At 43.6% G+C, this 18,533-nt stretch overlaps 1 protein-coding gene across 1 annotated transcript; it reads right to left on the bottom strand.

Moving 5' to 3' along the window:
* Window positions 1–1,798: 1,798 nt before the first annotated feature.
* SPRYD7 (SPRY domain containing 7) lies at window positions 1,799–16,612 on the bottom strand. The gene is made up of 5 exons (XM_075266023.1): window positions 16,466–16,612; window positions 14,329–14,445; window positions 12,810–12,976; window positions 5,675–5,777; window positions 1,799–3,702 (listed from the first exon to the last, which is right to left on the bottom strand). Exons 1-5 carry the CDS (start codon window positions 16,566–16,568, stop codon window positions 3,605–3,607), a joined length of 588 nt encoding a protein of 195 aa, XP_075122124.1. The 5' UTR covers window positions 16,569–16,612; the 3' UTR covers window positions 1,799–3,604.
* Window positions 16,613–18,533: the final 1,921 nt, after the last annotated feature.

Below are 18,533 nucleotides of genomic sequence, written 5' to 3'. Positions count from 1 at the left end.
AAAGCCTCAACAAAATCTGCAACGTGGGGCCTCAGCCTCTCCAATGTGCTGGGGATTCATCTTTCATAAAGAGGCCACAAAAATAGCCCAGTTAAAAACTCTACAGTATACATAAGGCCTCGTTCACACAGGGCTAGTGACCGCATATTTTGGTCCTGATTTTGACGCGGGAAGGCACGTCTGAATAAGACCAAAATGCGCCTGCCACGGTTTCCTGCTCCGGAGTAGGCCCAAGTGAATGGGCCTAGTCTGGAGGGTGCTGCCATGAGGTGGATGCCGGGGCTGAATCAGCTGTGGAATTCGCCTGAAGAGGCCGGAACATACCGCTCACGGAAAAAAAGACATACATAAACCTCTATTGTGAGGGAGCAGATTTTGAGGTGGATTCTGCATCAAAATCCACCCCCTCTTGCCCCGTGTGAACGATCCCTAACATCACTAAGAAAAATCTAGTAAAGGGGTTAAGGGTAAATTGACACAGATTTAGTGTAGACATTATATACGACTCTTCTACTAAACTGAACATGGCTGGCAGAAAACTTTGCGTTTGCTGCAGTGCATCCATCATCCCCCGCACAGATCAGCTTTTCGAGCCCACTTCCCACACTGCACAGTTGGCTCGTGCCCCATGCAGCCCACCTACCGTATATACTCGAATATAAACCGACTTATATTCGGGTCGGCTTATACTCGAGTATATATGGTACTTCAGAATCTATATGATAGAGGATAAGCATCTGATTGTTGGAGGTCTGGCCCAACATCTGAGACCCCCAGTGATCAGGAAGCGAATGTGAATGAAGCGATGGCACGCCTGCTTGGCTACCACTTCATTTACTGCTGTAGGATTTCCAGCCATCTCTAGCAGTCCCACAGAAGTGAATGAAGTCTTGGCTTAGCATGTGCCACATCTTAATTCATATAGGGCACTCGAGGGGACCCTGTTCTCACTGGCAGTCCTACAAGTCTGCTTTCTGGGAGTTTTTCATGCAGCTTTTTGAGCCAAAGCCAGAAGTGTGAAAAGACAGGAAATATAAAGGAAGACCGTAGACTTCTCTGCCTTTCCTGGGTCCACTCCTTGGTAATGGAGCAAAAAACTGCAATGGGGTTATTATGGAAGATGCTGAATGTGAAGCCACCCTAAATGAGGCAAAGAATATAGCGAATACAGTATGTTTTATATTACAGTGTGCTGTATAATAGATCAGGTCATTACACTTTATCAAAGCGTTAGCAACACATCAGGGTCAACTTTTTGGTCTAAATTCAGTAGAATTAATGGATATGCTCATAGCTCATCTATAAATATACTCAGGGTCCTGCCATCTCATGGGACTATCACAGGGGGCTGATAATATTTGGGTTCCTTGGCCAACAAACGCTCATCATATTGCACCTTCCATTCTAAAATAACTTTTCACAAATAGTACAAGTGAATATAAGAAACTTTGTAATATATCAAATGGGTTGTCGGGCTTAAGCTTTTTACGGCTTAGGCCATAAATATCTGATCGGTGAAAGACCAACTGAGCCAGGTGTACCGAAATGCGTTAGCGCCAGCCCTATACACAAAACGCCATTCTGGAGCAATGAGTGCCATTACTAAGTTGTCTACTGTCAGACAAGAGCAGACAGACCGGCTAAACCACTGACTGACACATCTGGCTGACAGCCATGGCCAGTCATTAGCATTAGAGCTTCTCTAATTCATTAAAAATAAGTGATTGAATTTCTATGAATTTCTTTGTCACTCCCCCCCCCTCCGATTCCAACCCCACCCAGAATTGGTCCCCAAAAATCCCAAGTTTCCCAGAATCAGTGGAATGCAGAGTTTGAGTTGATAGATTTGGTGAAAGGTTCCCCTTAAACTGCCCAGTCATCATCTTACCTCTATAAAATGGGCTGTACCATAGAAGTCTATGGATAGGGTCAAAAGACCGCATCTGTAGCCTAATGGAATTTTCCCATCTTAGGATTTCACATGCCCTCCCGTCTCCTTTCCCTTCCACATCCAGGTTTTCGGCTTTCATGTAAACTGCGGTTATCTCTGGATTTACAGAGATAGAGATAAAAATCCTACCTCATAGACTGTAAGCTCTTGTGAGCAGGGCCCTCAGTCCCATTGTGTGAATTGACTATTTCTTTGTAATGTATCTTTCTTGTCTGCATTTGAACCCTACAACGTGTGCAGTGCTGCGGAATATATGTTGGCGCTATGTAAATAAAATGTATTATTATTATAACTTATCACAGCTCAGCAACTGAAAGCAACATGCAGAGAGAAAGAGAAGAGAACATAGAAGGCCGGGAGCAGGGACTGAACCGTCCTGTAGAGATGAGCCTGCTAAATGCAGAAAATCATTTTATTCATCAATATCTATTACAGTATTTTATATGCACTTGCACTTTCCCTTGATGAAAAGCTGTATAATTAGAGGTCCGCTAGCTAAGTATGAGCTTGTTGATGGGCAAGGCTCACAAATAAGACAGGAGAAGGCGGCTTACAAGTTGGTAGGGGTCGTCCCTTACCTACTGGGCCCCTAAACAACTGCACACATTGCATCTGCCTTGCTCTAGTAAGAACAGCTGCTGGTAACCATTTATCTCAATACTCTGCACAGGCAAGCTTTTACATTAGTGTTAACATTAAGGAGCGGTTCAGATCTGCGTTCAGGTTTCCGTTTGAGGGGTCCCCGATCTGGTTACCTTAGGAAACCGGTGGACCCTATAGACTATAATGGGGTCTGTGTGGTTCCCGCATGAAAAATGCAGAGAGAAAAGTGCTGTTTGCAGGACTTTTCTCTATACATATTTCATGCAGGTAGGGGAACGGAATGGCCTGAAAGCAGATGTGAACTGGTCCTAAAGTAAATGGAAAAAAAATAAAATGTATATATATATATTATATATATATATATATATATATATATATATATATATATATCTATCTATCTATCTATCTGAGACCTGTCAATCCCAGCGTGCCTCATGTACTAATGATCCTGCTCCTGACGCGGGACATGACATATAAATCACTAACTGGCCAACTGTGTGCATATCCATGCAGGCACGTGTGATATGACAGATAATAGACATGACACAGCTGGACATGGGTTACATACCTATTGCAATGGGTCACAAGCACAAAGTCATAAGGCACTCTGGGACTGAAGATTCAGAAAGCAGCAACGTCTGCCACGTTACAACCGTTTCGCCACGTTTTATTCCAGTTATTTTAGAGCTGCCACAATGAAAACTAAAAGCTGCTTTCTCATTCTGAGCAGAACTGTATATGAAAGAGAATGCCCACTGGTATCGGACGACGCGGGTGTGCGGATACAGTGTGACCTTACATAATACTGGACCAGTGTAATAGGTTATATTTACAGTGACAAACTTCTTTATACATCACAAAAATAATCAGGTCAGGATTTGTAGACCGTGGTCCTTGCAGGTGGGCGACACGTTAGAAAATACTTACACACACACACAAGATCCAAAAGGTCTGCACCCAGTGATATAAATACAAAGCACATTTTCGGTAGGCGTCGTGCAGCTTTAAATAGGAGACAAATGCTTTGGAGAAGCTGTGGCTATTCAGTCTTTAGAAAATTTGCTGCTCGAATAAGATCTTCTCAAATCCAGGAGGAGGAGTGTGGTAAAACTCGCTGAATTGACAATCCAGGATTGCACTGTCATCCACTAGAAGAGAAAGTACAGCAATGGTCATTCAGAGAAAAGCTTTATCTCTTTCCATAGGGCAAATCATCCATCATGCTGCTGTATCTGTGCCTTTCATATGATAGAGGAGAGAAGCTGAGCTCTGTGATATATAGGGTTATAGGATAGAGGAGAGAAGCTGAGCTCTGTGATATATAGGGTTATAGGATGGAGGAGAGAAGCTGAGCTCTGTAATATATAGGGTTATATGACAGAGGGCGAGAAGCTGAGCTCTGTGATATATAGGGTTATAGGATAGAGGAGAGAAGCTGAGCTCTGTGATATATAGAGTTATAGGATGGAGGAGAGAAGCTAAGCTCTGTGATATATAGGTTATATGATAGTGGGAGAGAAGCTGAGCTCTGTGATATATAGGGTTATAGGATAGAGGAGAGAAGCTGAGCTCTGTAATATATAGGGTTATATGACAGAGGGCGAGAAGCTGAGCTCTGTGATATATAGGGTTATATGATGGAGGAGAGAAGCTGAGCTCTGTGATATATAGGGTTACGATAGAGGAGAGAAGCTGAGCTCTGTGATATATAGGGTTATATAATAGAGGAGAGAAGCTGAGCTCTGTGATACTGTGATATATAGGGTTATATGATAGAGGAGAGAAGCTAAGCTCTGTGATATATAGGGTTATATGATGGAGGAGAGAAGCTGAGCTCTGTGATATATAGGTTATATGATAGAGGAGAGAAGCTGAGCTCTGTGATATATAGGGTTATATGATGGAGGAGAGAAGCTGAGCTCTGTGATATATAGGGTTATATGATGGAAGGAGAGAAGCTGAGCTCTGTGATATATAGGTTATATGATAGAGGAGAGAAGCTGAGCTCTGTGATATATAGGGTTATATGATAGAGGAGAGAAGCTGAGCTCTGTGATATATAGGGTTACGATAGAGGAGAGAAGCTGAGCTCTGTGATATATAGGGTTATATGATAGAGGAGAGAAGCTGAGCTCTGTGATATATAGGTTATATGATAGAGGAGAGAAGCTGAGCTCTGTGATATATAGGGTTATATGATAGACGAGAGAAGCTGAGCTGTGTGATATATAGGGTTAAATGATGAAAGGAGAGAAGCTGAGCTCTGTGATATATAGGGTTATATGATGAAAGGAGAGAAGCTGAGCTCTGTGATAGATAGGATAGAAGAGAGAAGCTGAGCTGTGTGATAGATAGGGTTATATGATATGGAGCAGGGTAAATCCTGCTAGGACTCCTAGGAGACACAGTGAGAGTCCTGCTTATCCCACCCATGTACTGTGATTGACAGCCTTCAGTGTACACTCAGATACAGGGAAGGTGGTCAATCACTGTATGGGTGGGGCAATCAGGAGTCTCACTGTCTGTGGGACCACCTGGATCGGGTTATTCGTGCCATGGATGCTCAACCACGTAACCTAGCGCAGCTGGTCACGGCACTGGAGTCGGCATGACTCAACATCCCAGTGATCATCATCACCACATCCCCTCTCTTCCTGCACGTCTCGCGGCGGTCCGCTCTGCCAAAGGGGGTTATTCTGGATTTCGACAGGTGGTCTCATTAATGTAACTGGACTGTGTAGCTCAGCAGCTTCAATATGGAGATTAAGATGCAACCATGTTACCGCCATATGAAACTGGCTTAACCAGTAAAGGGCTGAAGTTTAAGGGACATGATTTACATTGGAAATAACCTCTTGTCAATGCAATTTTCTACAAAGTTTTAAACAATTTTTTTTTCAGAAGTTTCAATGTAAGAAACCCAGTGGACACCTCTCCCTGTGCCCAAGTACGGGAACTTTCTCTAAAATGTCAAAATTTCAAGCTTCCCGATAGTATTTTATGCTGTGCGTAGATTGGCAGGTTACTTATTATTAGAAACCCAAAATACCCTGAAATACGTCCACACCGTATTTATAAGATGCCATGTCTAAAAGCTGCCGGCCAACGAATAAGACTTACCGTACACGACCGGATACACGGTCCCTCTGATACCAGACGCAGGACAATGCATATTCTTTCCATTCAGGTAAACATTTAACTCTACGTGATCATAGGTGATACCCTACAGAAACAGAAGAAGACCACAAAATCCAACATCAACTTGTTGAAATTTTAACAAAATATAAGTTATATGGGCAACCTCCCCTATGGGAAAGAACATAAAAGAATCGTCAGAATTCAACCACAGACCCCGGCCTAATTAAAAAAAACACTTTTTGTTTATTTATTTATTTTTTTTTATCCTGGACAACTTATGTGCAGGGAATTTGTAAAAATAACAAGGAAAGCCATACTTCCCTCTACTGCTCACTATGGGCTTCAGCTATTAGCTCTGGTCATAAGTGACAAGTTTCTATGACCACAGTAGAGTTGCAGTATACACATCACCGCACCAGGCAGTCACTGGCAGCAGCAGCTTTTTTTTTTTTTTTTAAAAATGTAGATTGTGAGCCCCATATAGGGAACACAATGTACATTTTTTTCCTATCAGTATGTCTTTGTAGAATGGGAGGAAATCCACGCAAACACGGGGAGAACATACAAACTCCTTGCAGATGTTGTTCCTGGCGGGATTTAAACCCAGGACTCCAGCGCTGCAAGGCTACAGTGCTAACGACTGAGCCACCGTGTTGCCCCGGCATCAGCAGCTTTTGCCATATAACACGGAGATCAATGATCAGCTGCAGCCGTGATGTGTATATGGACATAGAGGAGTCACCAAGGACTCGGCACCATTGTTTGTTACATGGACAGTGCTCAGTGTAATACATTATTTCTCCTACATCGGCTGCCAGGTTCCCTTTTGGTACACTCTGCAGGCATCTTGTTTAACAGAAAGGGATTTTATAAAGGGAGCCTGTTCACATTGCTTGCTGGTCGATATGTGAAAATAACATGGGGGCAGGGACGGGAATAAATGAACAAAACGATTACATGTGGGCGCTAATAGAGGTTATTGTTGGACAGCTGGAACAGCTTAGCCTAAAACAGGAGAATACGGCTTCTCTGATTTTAAAGGGGTCGGTCACTTTAAGACCAATATTGAGAGACATGTTATTGTTAGCAATTCCTCACAGTTCTCTAGATCTCAGCTCGCTTTCATCACATGATCATTGAATGATTTTTATACATTGGAAGTAAATAAAGAAGAACAGCAAGCAGAGATCTAGAAAACCGTGAGGAATTGATACAGAAAGTATATTGGAAAACTGTGTGTATGTATATATATATATTATATATATATATATATATATATATATATATATATATATATATATATATATATACACACTCACCGGCCACTTTATTAGGTACACCATGCTAGTAACGGGTTGGACCCCCTTTTGCCTTCAGAACTGCCTCAATTCTTCGTGGCATAGATACAACAAGGTGCTGGAAGCATTCCTCAGAGATTTTGGTCCATATTGACATGATGGCATCACACAGTTGCCGCAGATTTGTCGGCTGCACATCCATGATGCGAATCTCCCGTTCCACCACATCCCAAAGATGCTCTATTGGATTGAGATCTGGTGACTGTGGAGGCCATTGGAGTACAGTGAACTCATTGTCATGTTCAAGAAACCAGTCTGAGATGATTCCAGCTTTATGACATGGCGCATTATCCTGCTGAAAGTAGCCATCAGATGTTGGGTACATTGTGGTCATAAAGGGATGGACATGGTCAGCAACAATACTCAGGTAGGCTTTGGCGTTGCAACGATGCTCAATTGGTACCAAGGGGCCCAAAGAGTGTCAAGAAAATATTCCCCACACCATGACACCACCACCACCAGCCTGAACCGTTGATACAAGGCAGGATGGATCCATGCTTTCATGTTGTTGACACCAAATTCTGACCCTACCATCCGAATGTCGCAGCAGAAATCGAGACTCATCAGACCAGGCAACGTTTTTCCAATCTTCAATTGTCCAATTTCGATGAGCTTGTGCAAATTGTAGCCTCAGTTTCCTGTTCTTAGCTGAAAGGAGTGGCACCCGGTGTGGTCTTCTGCTGCTGTAGCCCATCTGCCTCAAAGTTCGACGTACTGTGCGTTCAGAGATGCTCTTCTGGCTACCTTGGTTGTAACGGGTGGCTATTTGAGTCACTGTTGCCTTTCTATCAGCTCAAACCAGTCTGGCCATTCTCCTCTGACCTCTGGCATCAACAACGCATTTCCACCCACAGAACTGCCGCTCACTGGATGTTTTTTCTTTTTCGGACCATTCTCTGTAAACCCTAGAGATGGTTGTGCGTGAAAATCCCAGTAGATCAGCAGTTTCTGAAATACTCAGACCAGCCCTCCTGGCACCAACAACCATGCCACGTTCAAAGGCACTCAAATCACCTTTCTTCCCCATACTGATGCTCGGTTTGAACTGCAGGAGATTGTCTTGACCACGTCTACATGCCTAAATGCACTGAGTTGCCGCCATGTGATTGGCTGATTAGAAATTAAGTGTTAACGAGCAGTTGGACAGGTGTACCTAATAAAGTGGCCGGTGAGTGTGTATATATATATATAAATATATATATATATATATATGTATATATTATACAAATAATTACATGTCTCTCTTAATATTGGTCTGAAAGTTGATAACTCCCTTCCCCCTGTTAATTTTTACAACTGGGCCAGAAAACCCCTTTCATAGAGGCCGTGCGTTTGACAACTGATATGCATTTAGAATTTTTTTGACAAATCAGGTAAATACATACTACATATATAGATTACACACACATCATATATATATTCATACGTAGACACACATAGCTATAAAGCACTTGCTCTGTATGTCTACTAGTAGCTTCTTGCAGATTGGAAACTGCCCAATAAAAGCCAAACAAGGTAAGGCTCGGGTCACATCCTCGTTTGGGAATTCTGTTTCCCCCAAGCAGCACATTTATCCCCCCACATTTTCCATGCGGAAACCACATGAACCCCATTATAGTCTATGGAGTCTGCAGGTTTCCTAAGAAAACCACTTTTTTATGCGGATTAGGTTTCCATTTGGGGGGGGGGGGGGGTGTCCACAAGTGGACTTCCCTAACGGAAACCGATGCGCAGAAGTCAAGTAAAAGGCCTGCATCTTATATAAATGGCTTCTCCTCCTTAATACTGGCTGATGATAACATTTTATGGGGATAATGTCATTCCTTGAGGAGAGACCACCTTCTCAGGTGTGTGGAGTCTTACAGGAAAAAACAAAAACAAAAGCCCTTTTAGCTCCACTGGGGGATTATGGGAAAATATACAAATCTGTTTCCCAAGATGTAAATAGGGAAACAGTGCCTCTGTTTGCTGCCCTCTAGGGGAAGCTCACTTGAACATCATGCCTGACATTCCAACAATGAATAACATATGTCAGCTCACCCACAGATCTTCTGATTTAAAAAGAAAAAAATGTCCATTACCTTATGGAGAAAGGAAGGTGCTCGGAAAATTCGGCCTCTCAGCCCAAGGTGTAAGTACAAGCGTCCATGAATTGAAAAAAATCCAGCATCTATTCCTTTATATAAAACATTTGTTTTGGTACCGTGTTAGCCAGTGGTTATAAAATATAAAAAACAAAAAAAACTTTGCAAGTCTTCAGTAGGTGATACCTTTTTTAATGGCTAACTCATAATGATGACAGAATATGACGTTTCGAAGCTTTCCTCTGAGCTTCTTCTTCAGATATAACTAAAAGACACTTTCTAGAGGCTGCATATTTATGTACAACAGGACACAGGGCTAGGATTACAGGAGGGAGGGGGGAAGAGGCTTATTACTATATACTTATAACAAAATTGAGACATCACTGTATCGGAAACCAATTGACCGCCCTACGTACCTAAGATGGGATAGTTTTCATCCTAAACACATAAAGAACTCCATTGTATACAGCCAGGCCATCAGATACCATCGCATATGTTCAAACCCTGCAGATAGGGACGAACACCTTGGGGGCCTCAAAAACACATTCTTGAGGCAGGGTTACCATCCAAGAACAGTTGATAACCAAATCACCAGAGCCACCAGGATACCAAGATCGGAGTTATTAAAATACAATACCAAACAGGAGAACACTCGGGTACCCCTGGTTGTCACATACAACCCCCACCTGGAGACGCTGAGAGGAATCACACGCAAATTACATCCACTACTGCAAAAAGACAATCGTCTAAAATCCATATTTTCTGACCCCCCTCTCCTATGCTACAGACAGCCACCAAACCTCAGGAATATGATTATTAGCAGCTCACTGTCACCTCCAACTAACAAAAACAGACCAATGGATGTGGAAAGAACTGCGCTTGCTCCAAATTCCATAAATTCAACACGATCTTTATTATAATTCCTAATACACGACGCAGCGGGCTGCGTTTCGGGGCTTCCCCTTTGTCAAGTGTATTACCACTGTACACACTTATCCATTTTGGATAGTCACCGGAGCGTAGGGAGGATGACACCCTGTCATCCTCCCTACGCTCCGGTGACTATCCAAAATGGATAAGTGTGTACAGTGGTAATACACTTGACAAAGGGGAAGCCCCGAAACGCAGCCCGCTGCGTCGTGTATTAGGAATTATAATAAAGATCGTGTTGAATTTATGGAATTTGGAGCAAGCGCAGTTCTTTCCACATCCATTGGTCTGTTTCTGTTCGTGTTCATTTCACCTCCTGGAGGTATTGGTTGTTACTACTGCTGCTGACAAGCTCCTATGTGCAAAGACACTCCTCTAATGAGAATCTAATCCTGGGGGTCTGCTCGGTGAATCTTCTCAACTCCAACTAACAAAGGAACATTTCCATGTGGACAGAAGAGGTGCAAAACCTGCCCGCACATACTGACCACTGACAAGATAGAGATACCAAACTCTAACAGGGAATATCAAATCCCAGGTACGCTCACCTGTAACACACCTAATGTAGTGTATTTGATCATTTGCACCAAATGTTCCACTGAAAATCTGTATGTTGGAGAGACTGGTCAGAAACTCAGAATGAGAATTAATTCACATCGCCATACAATCAAACAACAGAGAACTGATCTTCCCGTGCCAAGTCATTTTTGCCAGGAAGATCATAATATCACCAATGACATGAAAATCTTGATCTTAAAAGGGAACTTTAAATCAAGGAAACAGCGACTGATTTATGAGTACAAGGCCATGACCCTATTCCAGACGTTGGACAATGGGATGAACATCTCACGTGGGTTTATGTCTTTTTATACACATCATTAAGACAGCCATTAAGATAAGAACTGAGGGATCTGGCAATTGATTGTTTGTTGTTATAAGTATATAGTAATAAGCCTCTTCCCCCCTCCCTCCTGTAATCCTAGCCCTGTGTCCTGTTGTACATAAATATGCAGCCTCTAGAAAGTGTCTTTTAGTTATATCTGAAGAAGAAGCTCAGAGGAAAGCTTCGAAACGTCATATTCTGTCATCATTATGAGTTAGCCATTAAAAAAGGTATCACCTACTGAAGACTTGCAAAGTTTTTTTTGTTTTTTATATTTTATATAAAACGTAACTTTTATTATGAAAAAGTTTTCCGGAGCATAAGCCGCTCCATAAAATCAAATACAAGTATACATGATGGCAGAGATGAAATGACGTCTGACTGACGCATTTCAGGGCGTTATTGTAGCCCCTTAATCATAGCCTGCTATGATTAAGGGGCTACAATAACGCCCCGAAACGCGTCAGTCAGACGTCATTTCATCTCTGCCATCATGCATACTTGTATTTGATTTTATGGAGCGGCTTATGCTCCGGAAAACTTTTTCATAATAAAAGTTACGTTTTATATAAAGGAATAGAGGCTGGATTTTTTCAATTCATGGACGCTTTGACTTTCCAACAAGCCTTTGCTGCGATGATGCGGGATTTTTCCAAGTCAGTATCCCAGATGTTGACAGCACTGTTTCGATCTGGTTGGATCTCTTCAGCACAGCCTAGGGAAAACTGACTTGACAGAGGTGAGAGACTTCTAGATTAGGTTATGGGGATAACATTTTAGAGATATTTCTCTACAAAGCTCCTAGTGCATTAAAGGGCTTGTCCAGGGACTATTTTTTACATACTGCCTGCTCAGGTTCTTTATGTGTTGAACATTAGGCTTCCCTGATATTTCCGAGACGGGGTCATGTGGTCAGAACCAGCACCCAGCTCCCTCCTCTGTTAGGAGTATTTAGGTTCATTACTTTCTGTTTTTCTTACCTGGGGAGTTTTTGGCTGCGCAGTGTCTGGGGTGGCATCCTGGCGCTGCGGGGTTGTCCTGTCGTGGGTATTGGTGCACACCTTCTGACTTGCACGCGCGCACTGCTGGTAGGCAGCTTTATCTCCGGGTGGATTAGTCTGTCCTCCCATTTGCACCTGGGAGGAGTGGTCTCTACTCTGTATTTAAACCCATGCCTCCCATGGTTCTGTGCTGAGTGTCGCTTTTACAGAGCTAGGCCTTAGCAGGAGGAGTAGGTGGTTATCTTGGATAGAGGAAGTTCCGTGGTTGGTTTTTGGGAGGTTTGGGTGAACGAGTTGGTGTTTGTGTTTTCCCTTCTGTGTTCACCAATCCTCCCTCTGTGTATAATTGACTGTGTGAGTGAATTGCCTTATCCTTGGATTTCTACTCAGTTTCCCTGTGTTTGTTTCCTAGTGTAAGGTTCCTTCCCATATTGGTTTGGGGGAATCCTTTCCCACATGTTTCCTGTGTGCTGCTTGTGTTGTTAGTCAGCGCACACCCTTGTCAGTCCCTGTCAGTAGCAGCTTCACTTGTTCGTTAGGGGTGACCCATTTAGTCTCCAGTCCCTAGAGATCTTATAGGGCATTCCTTCTCCCACTTCCCTCTAGGCCTACGGTATCAGTGAGAGAGGAGCTGTCGGGGTCAGGCTTAGCCTGAGAACAGCCGACCCACACCCGTGAGGCAGGGACCGGGATAGCTAGTGGGAGTAGTGCAGGGCGAGATTCCCTACTGCTATTCCTTAGCCCCGTTGCAGCTACCTGGACTGACATAACACTCTACATGTTCAACAGTAACGTGTGTATATAGGGGCTGGCTTTACTATTACAATGATGGATAATATGTGGTAACATCATTTTCCTTACCACTACATCACCCTCCTGTGGAAGGCTATTTGCTGGCAGCCTGTTCTTTTCCTCGTTGTTGTAATAAATGGCGCCATCGTTCCTTATGACAAGGCTGTGCACATCTCGACCTAATGGAATCTGATTCAGATTTGCTTTCTGAGTAGCAACCCCGATACCCCACACACCTGGAAGAGCAATAAAATAAAACATGTTGTAATGCAGTCTTTCACAGTTACCCGAGTAAGCTAAATATATGGATGTACGGCAGCAAACACATAAGATATGGACACTATGAGTAATGCAAATAGACTTCCGAAAACACAATTAAAAATTAAGGGATTTTTGTCCCCTAAAATAGTAATAAAAACTATAGATTACCCTGCAAAAAATGTCCCATGTAGTTAATTTTTTAAGCCTTTCTGGTGGCCAAGCATATTACTGTGCAGGGAACTACTACTAGGAGATAGGAGGGGCTGCAGCAGGCAAATCACCCCCAATCAGTAAATGATGGCATGTCCCAGTGATGGGTATACTACTTCACCCCATATAAAAGTTTGTAGATTTGCTTCCTCACCCTAATATTTAATATGCGTTCATCCCAGGGGCTATAGCCCCGACAGGCATGCCACTCTTGATCAATATCTGCTAGGCACAGCAGACTGTCGGTAGGAAGCAAGTAGAGCAGGGGTAGGGAACCTACGGCACTCCAGCTGTTGCAAAACTACAACTCCCAGCATGCATACTTGCTCTGCTGTTCTTGGAACTCCCATGGCAGTGACTGGATCACGTTGGGAGTTGTAGTTTCACAGCATCTGGAGAGCCGAAGGTTCCCTACCCCTGAAGTAGAGTAATACTAGCTAGGGTTAACTCCGCTGTGAACGCCCCGACAGACAAGGAGCAAACCTATTAATAAATCATTGTTCCCTGGCCCATCTGTCTGTTTACAGTAGCGTTAACCCTTGTGTTGCTTGTGCTTGCTTCCTCAGAGCCCAGTCTGAATATAGCTTCAGTAGGCTGTGGCACGGGGTATGGGTAGTCTGGCAACAGGCAGAGGGACATCCTGGGTCAAGGAAAAAAGGGGATCTTGACTCCTGGCAGCAGCCTGCTGCAGTCATGAGTCTAATCCCTTTATTCCTTTACACAGGACTGCAGCATCCTGCACCTCTTCATTCCTCACTCAAAATTTCTGCATCCCCTTCTTTACAAATACATGTAAGGGATAACGAGGGAACTGTAGGCCTATTTAAAGTACGGAAGCATACGCTGGAGCACAGTGTCATTTTCACTTTTAACCAATACCAGATGCTTCCAGTGAACATATGCTCACAGATTAGGCCAGCTTCATGTGCTCTGTATCACAGCTATAAGTCTCCTTATATACCTTTCATTTCATTTGTGGCAAGGCACACCGAGTACCCTATGTTTGATTTTTATTTATTTTATTTTTTTTAAACTGGCCTTCAGTGCACATTAGGTTGTCTATCCCTGATGTAGGGAAAGGAAAACAGTGACATTCCAGAATACTGCCCAATCCTACCTGTAGATTGCACTTTAAACTCAAAGTAGCTCTTATTCTGATGCAGCGGTGCGTTGGCGAGACATGCCCCAGTGCCACAGATTCTTCTGCCATTCTTCACAATTACTACATCAGTTCCTGCAATTAGAAGAATCAATAAACAAAATGTTACATAAAGCTGAAATGGATCCAGTCACAGCCAGGTCTCTTATAACGCTCTGCAAAACACACGAAAAAAAAATGGAGAGGGCACAAACTGAAATGACTTGTTTGGGTGGGGGGATGATCAGAAGCAATGTCAGGAAATATTTCAGTAAAAGAATTCCAGCGGATGTGATCAGGGAATCTACAGTAAGTGAATTTACGCTAGGTTCACACTAACATCCGGGTTTCCGTTCCTGTGGTCCATTTGGGGATCAGATAAACGGAAATCCTATCCACTTAAAAAGCGGTTATAGTCTATGGGGTCCTTCGGGTTTCTGACCAAAATCAGCAGAGAAAAAAGCTCTACTAGAAGAAGGACTTTTGTCTCGGCATATTTTAAGCGGAATGGGAGAACGGTCACATAACGCTAATGTGACCGTAGCCTTCTATATACTGGGGATACAAAATACACGTCTATCATAAGATAAAATAGTAATATTATGAGGGCGTCCTAGATGGAGCAGGGTTTTGTTTTCTTCTATGTTATATACAAAATTTAATATAGACAATCAGTGGAAAATAGAAGAAACAAAGAAGAGAAAACAGTATACAGCTGTGTCATGACTCCAGACCACCTCCAAGTCTATGGAGACATAATACAGCACCCATAGAGTTGTATGGGACTCTAATGTTCTTCCATATACATCGAAGAACCATAGCATTCACCTTTGGATGCCATATCACAAAACCTAACTTTATTTTTCCTGGATTGATTTACTCCCATCCACCAGACATGACATCTGAGATGTAAGGCGATCCTGCGTTTATACAGGACAGTGAGCTGCCAAAGCCGGATGATTTTATACTGCAAATGAGCATGTGAAATGGTTGGAAAAGAGAATCTGTCAGAACGTTGGTTTATCCAGTCACCATAAGGATACAGAGACACAATAAGGCCTGCGCTTCATCCACCCCCCCCCCTCCCTTTCCCCAGAGAGTGATGGTCCTATGACCAGCCGCAATAGAAGTTCTGAATCCCTCCTTTCCCTAGAATACATATAAAAGTATAAAATGACTGTGAAACACAAACACATTAGGTATCCCTGTGTCTGACAGTGCCTGGTCTACTGAATATAGGGGATCTGCAGTGCTCCTGTTCTGTCGGGAAGGGGTTAATAGGAGCACTGCAGATACCCTATATTCAGCCAGGCCGAATTCCAAGTGGGGGAGGAAAAAACAAAAAACTCAGTCCTCAAGCTCAGGGAAGGGGCAGACAGACGACCAAAACACCCCCTCCCCTTCCCCAAAAACTCAGACCAGTTTAATTTTTGAAATTTTCCAGTAGCTGCTGCATTTCCCCCCCTCGGCTTATACTCGAGTCAATGTTTTCCCAGTTTTTTGTGGTAAAATTAGGGGCCTCGGCTTATATTTGGGTCGGCTTATACTCGAGTATATACGGTACTTTATAAACCTACTGTGCTGTCTTTTATCAGGAATGTAAAGTTCTCCCAAGCAATTCTCTAACTATAGTCACACATTCCATTCATATACCAATATTATCACGGATCATAGAAATATAGGTCATGCTGTATTTATGTCTGTATTTACAGATCCCTCCATATACTCCAATGTATGAGGAATGCGTGACAGCAAGCACAAAACAAGATGCAAAGAGGAAGGTTAGATAAGGCCATTACACAAAGTAACATGTAATGGCCCCTCACCGACCCCATATCACCCACATAATGGCCCCCCACAGACCAGATATCACCCAAGCAGTGGCTCCTCACAGACCTGTTATCGCCCACAGACCAGATATCACCCAGGTAATGGCCCCCCACAGACCATGTAATGGGCACCTGCCCTATAGAGGCTGTTCCATCCCACAGCAGGGCCATGGTAGTGTCCACTCCAGATCCAGGAAGTGCTGGATAAGGAGGCGCCGCCACTGTATACACATATATACACACATACTAGAGCTGGCCGGGTATACAGACCCGGCCCCAGCACTCACCCATGTGCTGCGTGTCCAGCTGCACGGCCGGCATCTCCTTCAGCGGGATGTGTCCGGAGCCGCCATCCCCGCAGCACCTGAAGCAGCAGAACAGGAACGACATAGCGACTAGAGAGACGAGCGAGCGGCGCACTGCCGGCCACAAGATACACGGCTGCTATGTGTGTACGGAGAGGCTGTGGGAGAGGCTGCACAGGCCACAGCGACACCTGCTGGACTGGAGCTGAATGGCAGCCCTGACTGGAGTACATAGGACTCAAGGCTCCAGTATACAGTATATACACTATACAGTATACAGTATACACTCCCTGCAGGATAAAAGGCGAATAAACCTAAAAATCAGAATGAACAGCCAGATGTATTCTTGTTTTGGGGGAACAGGGGATATGGAACTGTAATAAGACAATGGCGACTACTCAATATGGCTGGCGACTACTCGATATGGCTGCCTGTGTACTCCTCCGCGGCCTGGCCTGTCCCCTCCCGAGCTGCCGTCCAGACACCGACTCCTGCAGGTCAGGGCTGTGGCGCCGAAGTTGTGGAGTCAGAGTCTGGGCCAGTTTGGGGGAAAAAAACGACTCCAAATTATTAATTGTTTTTAACTATATTATACAATTATCAATATTGAGTAATTAGATGTTTAGTTTGTTGAATATTCACTTTTGCATTTTCGGGAATTAGGCCTGGTTCACATCTGCGTTCCGGTTTCCATTCAGGGAGTCGGCTTGGGGACCCGTCGCACGGAAACCTACGCGTATTAAAAAGCAGTTACCTAAGGAAACCACACGGACTCCATAGACTATAATAGGGTCCATGTGGTTTCCGTTCAGTTTCCATATGAATCATGCAGAGAGAAAAGTTCTGCTTGCATGTACATCCTGGTGCACATAGGGATCAAGAAATGTTGAACTTGAGTTATAATAATAATGATAATACATTTTATTTATATAGTACCAACATATTCCGCAGTGCTGTACAATTTGTAGGGTTCAAGTACAGACAGAAAGATACATTACACACAATGGGACTGAGGGCCCTGCTCGCAGGAGCTTACAATCTATGAGGTAGAGGGGGGTGACACAAGAGGTAGCATTGCTTATACAATGGTCAGACAATGTTGACAGTAACCTCCTGATAATACTCGTCTATGGACGAGCACTGTGAGCAGAGGAAGGGGGCGTTCCTCCCCGCTCACACTGTACAGCATCGATAGGCGCCGCTGTGAAGAAGGACGTTCCTGACTGACTGTCAGGAACGCCCTTCTGACTGTAAAGAGCTACGGTACTGGGACTGAAAGCTCTTTACACCGGGCACAGATCGGGAAAGCTGACGGTGCGCTGAATTCAGTGCACTGTCGGCTTTCCAGCAGTATATAGAACTGCTTGTGCCCAATCTGATGAAAGGTCCTCTTTAAAATGCAACCTAACAAAGTGAATACTGAAGAGCGTCCCTCCTACCCTTCCTTCTTATATGATCCTTTCTTAGATTAGGGTAAAATCAACAAGCTAAGAATTGAAGAGGACAATGTAAGTGTTCTCAGCAGGTTGTCACATGGTCTCACATCTCTAAATCTAAATGCTATTATTTAGGCTTTTTTCACATTATCGTTCAGATCTTCTGTCAGGGTCAGGTCACTACTGATGTCCAAAATAGTCTCACATGAATGCCTATTCTTGTGTTCAAAATTGCAGAAATCTTAACACAAGCGCTATAAGTCATTGTATCTGGTGTACTAATAAACAGAATCCAAAATCCAAACTCTAAAGTTCACCTTAAAACATTCCAAAAATTGCTGTTTTTGTTTGGGGTATGCATAAAACCAAGGCCATCCTTAGCACTTAGCAAAGTGAGGGGGTACACTCAGCTGCCGAGTGTGCACAGTTTCCATTTTAGTTAAATTTCCTCTCTGCTTTGCTGCACTGATTGGTGGAATATCTGTCAGGTCCTGCTGCTCCACCAATCAGAGCTAAGGAAGCACAGCACAGGTTACACCCACGAGGATCTGCTGAAGAAGCTGGAGGATCCACTGAGATACAGTGTAGTGTGAGTAGGAAGCTGTGGTAGTGTG

Source organism: Leptodactylus fuscus, chromosome 2 (genome assembly GCF_031893055.1).
Source record: "Leptodactylus fuscus isolate aLepFus1 chromosome 2, aLepFus1.hap2, whole genome shotgun sequence".
NCBI lineage: Eukaryota > Metazoa > Chordata > Amphibia > Anura > Leptodactylidae > Leptodactylus > Leptodactylus fuscus.
The sequence above is the reverse complement of the archived record's forward strand: the minus strand, read 5'-3'. Positions and strand labels throughout refer to the sequence as shown.

Bases quoted from the DNA above. Each gene is read 5' to 3' on its own strand.
- SPRYD7 (XM_075266023.1), bottom strand. From the start codon at position 16,568: ATGTCGTTCCTGTTCTGCTGCTTCAGGTGCTGCGGGGATGGCGGCTCC. The intron at 5,778-12,809 runs GTAAGGAAAATG...CTGTTTCTGTAG, and splicing joins CACAGGAGGGTGATGTAGTG to GGTATCACCTATGATCACGT. The intron at 3,703-5,674 runs GTAAGTCTTATT...TTTCTCTTCTAG, and splicing joins CGTGTATCCGGTCGTGTACG to TGGATGACAGTGCAATCCTG.